General features: G+C 38.2%; 3 protein-coding genes across 3 annotated transcripts; all 3 read left to right on the top strand.

Annotated features, from left to right (window-relative positions):
- The first annotated feature begins 1,066 nt into the window (after positions 1-1,066).
- LOC111486793 (probable zinc metallopeptidase EGY3, chloroplastic) lies at positions 1,067-4,918 on the top strand. The gene is made up of 6 exons (XM_023133985.1): positions 1,067-1,876; positions 2,219-2,416; positions 2,731-2,955; positions 3,372-3,610; positions 4,213-4,367; positions 4,447-4,918. The coding sequence occupies exons 1-6, from the start codon at positions 1,328-1,330 to the stop codon at positions 4,800-4,802; spliced, it is 1,722 nt and encodes a 573-aa protein (XP_022989753.1). The 5' UTR covers positions 1,067-1,327; the 3' UTR covers positions 4,803-4,918.
- Positions 4,919-5,546: 628 nt separating this feature from the next.
- On the top strand, positions 5,547-7,296 carry LOC111489505 (F-box protein SKIP22-like). The gene has a single exon (XM_023137759.1). The coding sequence runs from the start codon at positions 5,789-5,791 to the stop codon at positions 7,157-7,159; it is 1,371 nt and encodes a 456-aa protein (XP_022993527.1). The 5' UTR covers positions 5,547-5,788; the 3' UTR covers positions 7,160-7,296.
- Positions 7,297-8,228: 932 nt separating this feature from the next.
- Positions 8,229-10,973, top strand: LOC111476563 (tubulin alpha chain). The gene is made up of 4 exons (XM_023120278.1): positions 8,229-8,469; positions 9,317-9,551; positions 9,644-10,014; positions 10,109-10,973. The coding sequence occupies exons 1-4, from the start codon at positions 8,377-8,379 to the stop codon at positions 10,760-10,762; spliced, it is 1,353 nt and encodes a 450-aa protein (XP_022976046.1). The 5' UTR covers positions 8,229-8,376; the 3' UTR covers positions 10,763-10,973.
- Positions 10,974-11,122: the final 149 nt, after the last annotated feature.

Genomic DNA, 11,122 nt, shown 5'->3' with positions numbered 1-11,122 from the left:
TCTTAAAATTTGGTTACTTTTCTCGATAATTTATGACATGATTTTATTTTTTACCCGTTTCTCCCATATAATAAAGTTTAAAATGGGTCAATTAAATGAGTTTTTTTCTTTTTTTTAGATATGGAATGATATTTAAACATAATATTGCTGAAAAAAAAAAACATCAGCCAATCAAGTCAATCCCAACCATCCAAACTAGATAAAATCAAAGTCAATTATTTGATTTTTGGATCAATTATTTTATTAACACTGCCACTTGGCAGCTTTCGGGAAGTTAATAATATTTTCGTCTTCGAGGACACGTGGCAACCATTTGACGCCGGTCATATTGTTTTCACACGTGGTCAAAATCCAGTCCATCCCATAATTTTCATTAAAAGGAAACATGTTTATTTATTTATTATTTTTCAAGGGGCTCTCAAATACAAAATTGTTTATAATAGATTTATTCAACATTTTTTAAATATTTAATCTTTACTAATTTAAAAATTAATTTATTTTCGAAGTCTTAAACTAAAAAACAAAATATTAAATATTTATATTATTTGTTTAAAGTATTATATATTTGTGACATTTATCGTAATAACTTTATTTTTATTAAATTTCAAGGAAGGGACCATTGACTAATTTTAAAATCACGTATCTATATTTTAATATATTTATTTAAAATACCAATTTTTTTATAATAAAGTCCGTCTAAAATATAATATTATTATCTTAAAATCACAAATTTATAGATATTTTTTTAGTTATTAATAAAAAGTACTTAAAAATAAGTTCAAAGTTCAAAAAAATAAAAAATAATAATAATTAAAAAAGTTAGATAGAGATATTTTTATTAATTAAATTGTAGTATTCTTATCTACTTCAGAATTTCAATTTAAATATTAGTCTAAAATATTTGTATACATAATTTATCTTTAAAAAATAAAAATATTTTTATTAAAAGATATTAAAATTAGATTAAAAAATAGAAAATAAATTGTAAATTAAGAAAGTAGGGACTTATAAGAGAGTGAGCTGAGTTATTAACTCCCACTAAGCACTGTTTACATCGTTAATCAGAGATTAACATCGACTCGGATAAACAGCAAAACAGCTCGAAGAAATTCGCCGGTGAAAAATCTACAAATTTCATTTCAGCCGCACAAATTTTAGTCTCATGTCCCACAGATTTCATATGAATCATCGTGTTCTCCATTCTTCTCCAAGATTCCAGGCCCGTCTTCTAGTACTTCTCCGATCTTTTTATTTTCCTCCGTTACTCCATGGATTTCTCCATCCCCAACCTCGAACTTGAAACTTTCGATTTCGAACCAGTTCTCATATGGCCGCTCTCTCAATCGCTTCAAATTCATGGCTCATCAGTCACAAGGAATGGCCCTATCGAAGCCGCTCAATCGCCAAGCCTTATAGTAAGAGTCCACTAGGGCGTAAAAGTGAGGGATGTTTCCTCACAATTTCCAGACCGATTGCAAGAAATCGTGTAAGATTCTCCGCCAGAGATGATTCGGAAAGTGAGCCGTCGTCGTCGTCTTCGGTCGCGGTGGTTTCCGATGAGCGGGAGGGCGGAAACGACAGCGAGAAGGCAGAAGTGTCTCCTGGAGGAGATGAGATTGAAGAGAAGGAGAAACAGCAGGAAATGGATTGGAAGACGGACGAGGAATTCAAGAAATTCATGGGAAATCCTTCGATCGAAGCTGCTATAAAGCTGGAGAAGAAGAGGGCGGATCGGAAGCTGAAGGAGCTTGATCGTGAAGGCGCTGATAATCCGATTGTAGGACTGTTCGCTAGAATTGCACGCGAAAATTTGGCAAAAGAGAAAGAGAGATTAGAGAAGGCTGAAGAGACTTTCAAGGCTCTTGATCTTAACAAGGTATGCATCTTTTTCTCTCCATTTTTTATGCGAAATATATGAAGGTAGTTGCCAAATGTTAAAGTATCATATTGAAATAAAATACTACAAAAATAATTGTAATACTAAAGAACAAAAATTACAAAAAGTATCATACACTAAATTTTCCATATATATTTTGTTACAGACGAATTAGTTTCTTATGTAGAGTTGCTTTTTTAATGGAGTTCAAACCATTACAATTACAAATGTGTGTTTATTTGGTCCCTAAACTATAAAAAAATGTCGAACAAATTTTCATGGTACGAACGGAACCTTTCAATTATGAACAACAGACATTAACGAACTTCTTTAATCTGGCAGTTAAAGGGTTGCTTTGGATTCAACACATTTTTTGCAACGGATGTACGTAGATTTGGAGATGGAGGTATTTTCATAGGGAACTTGAGGAGACCCATTGAAGAGGTGATTCCCCAGTTGGAGAAGAAGCTGTCCGAGGCAGCAGGGAGGGAGGTAGTCCTGTGGTTCATGGAAGAAAAAACTGATGACATTACAAAACAGGTAGAATCCAACTCTACAACACCACAGTTTCATAATGGAATGTAGATATATATACTAATCTACTGTCAACATATACACGAGAAATTCGAGCTCAAAGGAAATGGTTCATGTCATGGTGACCACGTACCTAAATTTTGATATCGTACTAGTTACCTCGACAACCAATTGTACGTTAGACAGATATATGATTATACGGTGAGCTATAAAAAATCTTAACAAAATATTGAGATGATATCGATAAAAATGGGTCCTTAACGTTCGATTGTTGTCGATATTTAGATCTTTCGCTTACGTGTTGTTGGAATATGTTATAGGTCTGCATGGTGCAACCCAAGGCAGAAATAGATCTTCAATTTGAGTCTACAACGCTGAGTACTCCATTGGGGTATTTTAGTGCAATAGCTTTGTGCGTTGCAACTTTTGGGACTATTGCTTTGATGAGTGGCTTCTTCCTAAAACCTGGTGCTACCTTTGATGACTATATAGCTAATGTTGTTCCCCTTTTTGGTGGCTTCATCTCTATCTTGGGAGTTTCAGAGGTATACTTTTCTCCACCATTCTCTCCATGTATTTTCGATTAGCTAGTTAGAATTTGGGAGGAGGAGGTTGAGAATTCTTATTTTAGAGTAGGGTTGTTCTAAGTTCAACATCTATGGTGGAGGTTCGACATTTTGGTCGAAGATCTGAATATTGTTCTTTTGACAAATGGTTTCCATTTCCCTTCCAAAGCTTTGTGCAAGATTGAACATATTTTGGAGATGCCCCAAATCTTATGTGAGATCCCATGTCGGTTGGAGAGAGGAACGAAACATTACTTATAAGGGTGTGGAAACCTCTCTCTAACCGACTTGTTTTATTAAAACTTTGAAGGGAAGCCTAGAAGGGAAAACTCAAAAAGGACAATATCCGCTAGCGGTGGGCTTGATTTATCTCACAACGGGCTTGTGATTTGCAGATAGCAACGAGAGTAACAGCAGCTCGTTATGGCGTGAAGCTAAGCCCTTCTTTTCTTGTGCCTTCCAATTGGACGGGCTGCTTGGGAGTGATGAATAACTATGAATCACTACTTCCAAACAAGAAAGCACTTTTCGATATTCCAGTAGCACGAACTGCCGCTGCATATTTAACGTCACTGGCGCTTGCAATCTCTGCTTTTGTGATTGATGGTGGCTTTAATGGCGGTGACAATGCATTGTAAGTTAAGCCTTCTCTAGTAGTGTAGCCTCTCTCTGTGATAGCGAGCTTTTTATTCTAACAACAAGCTGAGGCGCATATAAGGTTTTAACGTCTGAAAACTCAAACATTAGATTGTTGACTATCCTCGAAAACGAATTTGTGAGATCCCACATCGGTTGGGAGGAAAAGGAAACATTCTTTATAAGGGTTCGGAAACCTTTCTTTAGCAGACGCGTTTTAAAAACCTTAGAGTCAGACACCGGACAGTGAGCCAGCGAGGACGCTAGACTCAGTTTAGGCTATTACAAAATTAACTTAACAAATGATAGAAACAACAAAGAAACTACGTACTTGGATTGAGTTCGTTCTTTAACACTGGAAAATGTGTTAGAATTTAGCAAAATTTTTAAATGAATGCAAGTAATGGAATTATAATGGCAGTGGCTTGTTTATCTGTTGAAATCCTTACCTATCTCATCCTTCCCTAGTATTGAATTCTAGTGAATATGAATGTTCATCCATAGAACAAGTGATTGAAAAAACTTAATCCAGAAAACCTTTATCAGAGTATGAGATCTGTTCTATTCAGTTCTTGATGATTCAGTTTCCTTCATTTGCAGGTATATCAGACCCCAATTCTTTTTCAACAACCCTTTGCTTTCTTTTATCCAGTTTGTTATAGGACCTTACACAGATGACCTTGGCAATGTACTGCCCTACGCAGTGGAAGGTGTAGGGGTCCCTGTGGATCCCCTTGCTTTTGCTGGCCTTTTAGGTACTTCCCATCTTCCCCGCATGAACACATTGCAAACTCGTTAACAAGCCTCTTAGATTCCTCCATGTTCTTTCTACAGGGATGGTAGTGACATCTTTGAACTTGTTACCGTGTGGGAGGCTTGAAGGAGGCCGCATTGCGCAAGCCATGTTCGGGAGAAGCACCGCAGCCCTACTGTCGTTTGCCACGTCGCTCGTACTCGGTATTGGTGGATTGAGCGGGAGCGTCCTATGTTTGGCATGGGGTTTGTTTGCAACATTCTTTCGAGGTGGCGAAGAGATCCCTGCAACAGACGAGATCACAGCGCTAGGAGATGATCGGTATGCTTGGGGCGTCGTCCTCGGCCTCATTTGCTTACTCACCCTGTTCCCCAATGGTGGAGGTACATTCTCGAGTTCATTCTTTAGTGCTCCATTTTTTAGGGGTGACGTGTGAAGTTTACATACAATTCTCACTTGCTAATAGTCTAAGGTGAGAGAACACCAAACTGACTCTACGAAGGATAGAGGCCACGTTTTTGTACATAGAAATTCTAGTCATCAAATTACTCTTATTTTTTTAAAAAAGAAATAGTAAAAAAAAAAATTATGTTCGGGTTGTTGGATGATGAAGGTCTCATATCGACTAATTTAGGAAATGAACGTGTGTTTATAATTAAAGAATATTATCTTCATTGGCATGAGGCATTTTGAGGAACTTTGCGAAGCTATGAGAGCTTATGCGCAAAGTGGACAATATCATATTATTGTGGAGAGTCTGTGTACATCTATCATGGTATCAGAGTCATGCCCTAAACTTAGTCGTGCCAATAGATTGGTAAATCCGAAAAAAGAGTTGAGACTCGATTAAGAGAAGACGTACTTTGTTTGAGGGGAGGTGTTGGATGATGAAGGTCTCAGTCGACTAATTTAGAAAATGATTATGAGAGGGAGGTGTTGGATGATAAAAGTCCCACGTCAACTAATTTAGGGAATAATTATGAGTTTATAATAAAGGAATATTATCTCCATGGCATGAAGCCGTTTAGATAAGCCGAAATCATGAGAGCTTATATTTTAAAGTGGACAATATCATACCATTGTGTAAAGCCGTTAATTTTATATTTTATAATTTTTAGAAATAATTTAAATCTTTATATATTTCATAAAATAGTTTACTCTTATAATTATGAAATTGCATAAGGCTATAGTTTGGAATTCCTCTTATAAAAGGAATACGGAAGATTCCATTACGTTATACCGCGAAATAAAACAGAAATAACGCTAAAAGCGGTCCTAGTGGCACAGAATATATAAACCAACCAACTCAACGAACCGCCTCATTTCTTCCTCCCAAGAACGGATTTGAAATCGGCGATCTCCAGTCCTAATAACCAGATTTGTATTGGAAGAAATCCTGTCAAGAAAGGGCCAAATTCAGCCATGAAATTGCGGCTGAGATCCCTAGATTTCCAAGAGACCGTCGGAATTGAAGTCCCCGATCAATGTTCCTTCGAGCACCTGAAACTTACGCTCCTCCAAACACTCTCGTCTTCCGTTTCCGCCGATTCTCTTCATCTCTCTCTCAATCAAAAAGACGAGCTCCACGTATCATCGGAGGAGGATTCGCTCTGCTCCATTGGTATTACTTCCGGTGATCTTGTTTTCTTCACTTTTAATTCTTCGCAATTTCCCCCTCGGGGAGGGAGATCGATTCAATCTTCTCCAGGACCTCTTCCTGATGTTTATCCACAAGATTCGTCTTTGTCGCGACCGCAGGTTGAAGGAGAGCAAATTCAGGGTAGCGATTTTGACCTTAAAGAACCTAGGTTGGAGAATTTTGAACCTGTATTCATCGGACCCGAGTCCTTGGATGCGGAAGCAACTACCGGTGGCATGATCGAGGAAGAGGAGAAAATCTTGGAGTCAGATTCCGAAGAAATGAACGCCGAGGATGAACCGATCGGAGATGTGGAAAAGAAATGTTCAAAGCCGATTTTCTTGAGGAGAGTGATGGAGGAGGAGTTAGGCTATGGTGATTGTAATGCTCACAAGCTTTTATTAACTGCCGTTCACGCTGTACTCTTGGAATCTGGATTCGTTCTGGTTGATCCTATTTTAGGTTCTGAGATTAGCCGTATCCACATGCCGGAAGACTGGCCTTCGCGATCATTTTCGATCTCACTCCGGTACACTTTACCTCAACTTTTGGCCGAAGGAGGCAAAAACTCCATTAAAACCGAGGTAGTTTTATTGAAGTTTCAGAGTTTGGGGAACTTTCTTAATGTTTATGGATCTCTTAGCTGCAGTAAAGGATCAGATGTTTATAGTGTATCTTTGGATGAAAGAAAATTTACACCCAATCTTCTTTCGATTTGGATGGATCCAGTGTCCAGCCACATAATAGATGAACAAGAAGAGAATCCAGAGAGGCAAGTTCTTGAATTCTGGAAGATAGTGAAGGATGCTATTTCATTCCCACTCTTGATTGATCTCTGTGAAAAAACTGGCCTGTCTCCTCCTTCAAGCTTTATGCAACTTCCAGAGGATTTGAAGCTGAAGATCTTGGAGTCTCTTCCTATTGAGGACATTGCAAGTGTTCAATATGTGTGTACTGAATTGCGTCAATTGGTATCCGGTAATGAGCTATGGAAGGTGAAGTTCAATCAAAAGCTTGCTTTAGGGGAGGGTGCTGTTCTTCCAGGAAAGAAAACGACGGCATCGCGCAAACCCGAACATAGACTTCCACGACGAGTTGCTCGGATTCCAAGGCGAAACGCTCTCATGTCGCATTCTCGTTTGAGAGGACGATGAGTAGTGAAATCTGAATTCCATTTAGGCAGGATTTTGCTGCAGTTTTGGGTGTTTTAAGCGAAGGGAATGAATGAAAGTGTAAGAAATCTTGCCATGATGGAGATATATCAGGTTAGGCCATGGATCGTTGTATATCATGGACCCCTCAAATCTCTTTGTCTTTACATATAAGAAATGATTTTGAGATGCCCTCCCTAACCAAGGAGTTATGTTTAGGCCGTGAGAACATGGTGGGGTCCATGATAAGGAACATTAAATATCTATGGTTCCCTATCTCCAAAATCTTCCCACGTGGGACATTTATAAAATTTTCGAAAATATATTAAAAATTCCCGTAGGTGGAAATTCAAATTTTCGTACCTTATATTAATTGTCCGGTTAAAAAAAGATGTATCCCGTTTCACATTCTAATTCGGTCAATTCGTTATCACGTCAATTAATCACAACAAGCACTAACATAAAATATAAAAACAAAAAAGAAAAACAAATAAAGTTAATTTTAATTTTAGTAAAATCAATGAGTAATTTTTATGTATTTTCTACTAAGAAATTAGATATTCATTTTTTTTTTGTTTTGTTCTAACATTTTTTTAATGTTGTGAGCTAATTAGTTATAATTTAATTTTATATTAATAATTTGGATTATATTATTTGGACTTAATTTAAAATGGATGATTAATTATTCTAAAATTTTAAATTTAATTGGATGTTTTTCCATTTTAAAATTCTTAAAAGCGTAAAGAAACGAATTTAAAGGTTTTAAAATGAAAACTAATTTAATGAAGTAATAGTACAAAGTGCCAACTAGGGCCAGCTGTAAGGACCAGATCCAAGCCCGCGGCCCGGCCCACGAAATCGACCCATTGCCCGCCAATAACTCCAATTCAAATTTTGAAAAAGCGAAAAAGGCGAATCTCCCTAACCGTGGTTAAATCTCAACCAACCAGAGTAAACCAACTCAGGCTTAGCTGCCGTCCAATTGTCCCCACAACGGTAAAAAATGTAAACCACTCCCCTCTTCTTCCGTTCTATTCGGCTCTCACTATAAATACGCTTCTCCATTAATTTCCTTATCGTCTATCCGATCCAAAATAAGGGTTTCAAAGGGGAAGGCGTCTTCACAAACGTCTTTCTTCCTGTCACGAGATATTTTATTTCTCTCCAATTCCTTTTCAGATCTCTGTTTCTTCTTCTTCATTCCCCGTTCCTAAGCCAAAATGAGAGAGTGCATTTCAATCCACATCGGTCAGGCCGGTATCCAGGTCGGAAATGCCTGCTGGGAGCTTTACTGCCTCGAACACGGTATTCAGGTATCATACTCTCTGTTTTTGTCCTTCATTCTTTCGATCTGTATGAATCTGTCGACATTTCTGCATCTGGCTTTGATTTGGTCTGGTTTTTTTTTTTTTTTTTTTTTTTTTTTTTTTTTTTTTTTTTTTTTTTTTTTGGATTTACACGCGATTCGTTAAGTTTTCACTTCGTATCTTCTCGATCTGTAAGGAGGTGTATCCATCTCTGCAACTGGCGTTGTTTTAGCTTGAGTTTTGCTATTTACGTTTGATTTGTTAAGATCTGACTGTTTTCCTTCCGTTCACTCGATCTGTAATGAATTATCCGCATATCTACGCCTAGCGTTGTCTTGGCTGAGGTTTCGTTGTTCTGGAGTGTCTGTGAATGTTTTATGTCTTTCTACGAATTATTTGTTCAACTCCGATTTCACAAATCTTCGTTATCTGTGTTTTATATTCGTAAATCTGCTCGATCTCTGTTGTATTCTAGAGTTCACTCAATGTATTATTCGAGAAATGGAATGTCGATTGATCTATACGTCGAGATCTGGTAATGGAGCATGTATCTTATTGAGATTTTTTCTATATACTGTGTTTTCGTTGGTTCTTCCTTTATCCGTGTTACGTGCGAAGTTTCTGATAGACTGACTTCAGATCTTTGAATTTTATAATGTTTAGACTAATTTGGTGTTTATATTTTACTTTTTTCAAATCCATGTTTGAAACATAAGTCGCACTATCTTTTGTATTTTTCAGTGTTTGGACAATCGATATATTTATCTTTGTTATATTAAATAATCTTGGCTTAAGAAACTCCTTCGTATGTGTACATCAATTATACTGACGTTAACGTATATGTGCTGTACAGCCCGATGGCCAAATGCCAGGAGATACTACCACTGGTGGAGGCGATGATGCTTTCAACACCTTTTTCAGTGAAACTGGTGCGGGAAAGCATGTTCCTCGTGCGGTTTTTGTCGATCTTGAGCCTACGGTTATTGATGAGGTGAGGACTGGAACTTACCGTCAGCTCTTCCACCCTGAACAACTTATCAGTGGAAAGGAAGATGCCGCCAATAACTTTGCCCGTGGTCACTACACCGGTAATTACTTGATCTTGATTTTACTTGATATTAAATTAAATATTATTTAATATCTTTTCATTCACTTAAGTGTTCTCTTTATCTTGTTTCAGTTGGGAAGGAAATTGTTGATCTCTGCTTGGACCGAATCCGCAAGCTAGCTGATAACTGCACTGGTCTTCAAGGATTCCTTGTGTTCAACGCTGTTGGTGGTGGAACTGGATCTGGTCTTGGCTCCCTACTTTTGGAGCGTTTGTCGGTTGACTATGGAAAGAAATCCAAGCTTGGGTTCACTGTTTACCCCTCTCCACAAGTCTCAACTTCTGTTGTTGAGCCATACAACAGTGTCCTCTCAACGCATTCCCTCTTGGAACATACCGATGTCGCTGTGCTCCTTGACAATGAAGCCATTTACGACATCTGCAGGCGCTCCCTTGACATCGAGCGACCCAACTACTCTAACCTCAACCGCCTCGTGTCTCAGGTAGCCATTTAACATTTCTTAGATTTGATCTTATTTCTTACCATTATTTATAACCAAGAACTTTTGTGGACTTAGATGTTCTGTTTAATTTCAGGTTATTTCATCTTTAACTGCAAGTTTGAGGTTTGATGGTGCCCTGAATGTGGATGTGAACGAATTCCAGACCAACTTGGTTCCATACCCCAGAATCCACTTCATGCTTTCCTCGTATGCACCAGTGATCTCAGCCGAGAAGGCTTACCATGAGCAGCTCTCAGTGGCTGAGATCACCAACAGTGCATTCGAGCCATCGTCTATGATGGTTAAGTGTGACCCCCGACATGGTAAGTACATGGCTTGCTGTCTGATGTACCGTGGTGATGTTGTGCCAAAGGACGTGAATGCTGCTGTTGCTACTATCAAGACCAAGCGTACCATCCAGTTTGTTGACTGGTGCCCCACTGGGTTCAAGTGTGGTATCAACTACCAGCCACCAACTGTTGTCCCTGGAGGCGATCTTGCCCGGGTGCAGAGGGCTGTCTGCAAGATCTCTAACTCAACCAGTGTTGCTGAGGTTTTCTCCCGAATTGACCACAAGTTTGATCTCATGTATGCCAAGCGTGCCTTCGTGCACTGGTATGTCGGTGAGGGTATGGAGGAAGGAGAGTTCTCGGAAGCCCGAGAGGATCTTGCTGCCCTTGAGAAGGATTATGAAGAAGTCGGTGCTGAGTCGGCTGAGGGTGAGGACGATGAAGGAGAAGACTATTGAACATGATGATGGTATATGCCAGATCTCTCCTCATTGTTAGGAGTGGGTTATGTCTGTCCTCCTTCGTATGTTTGTGCTGTCTTTGTCTGTTATGTTTTTTTTTCTTATTATGAAATGTTATCCTGTGATAATTGTTTCCAAGGCTTTTGTGAACAAACATCTATTATGCTCATTTTAATCAATTTGCCATTTCATTAATGGCTTGTTATTTTGCTCTAATTTTTTTAATCTAAAGATTTTATACAAATTCTTAAGATTGTTGCCAAATTAATTCCAAATCAAACCCCAAATTTGTGTTCATTAATGGCTTGAACAAACTGATTTTAATAAATGTAATATGCTAATTATCGTATGACAAAA

This window comes from Cucurbita maxima, unplaced genomic scaffold, assembly GCF_002738345.1.
Source record: "Cucurbita maxima cultivar Rimu unplaced genomic scaffold, Cmax_1.0 Cma_Scf00001, whole genome shotgun sequence".
NCBI lineage: Eukaryota > Viridiplantae > Streptophyta > Magnoliopsida > Cucurbitales > Cucurbitaceae > Cucurbita > Cucurbita maxima.
Note: the sequence above shows the minus strand (reverse complement) of the source record. Positions and strands in the feature narration are given on the sequence as shown.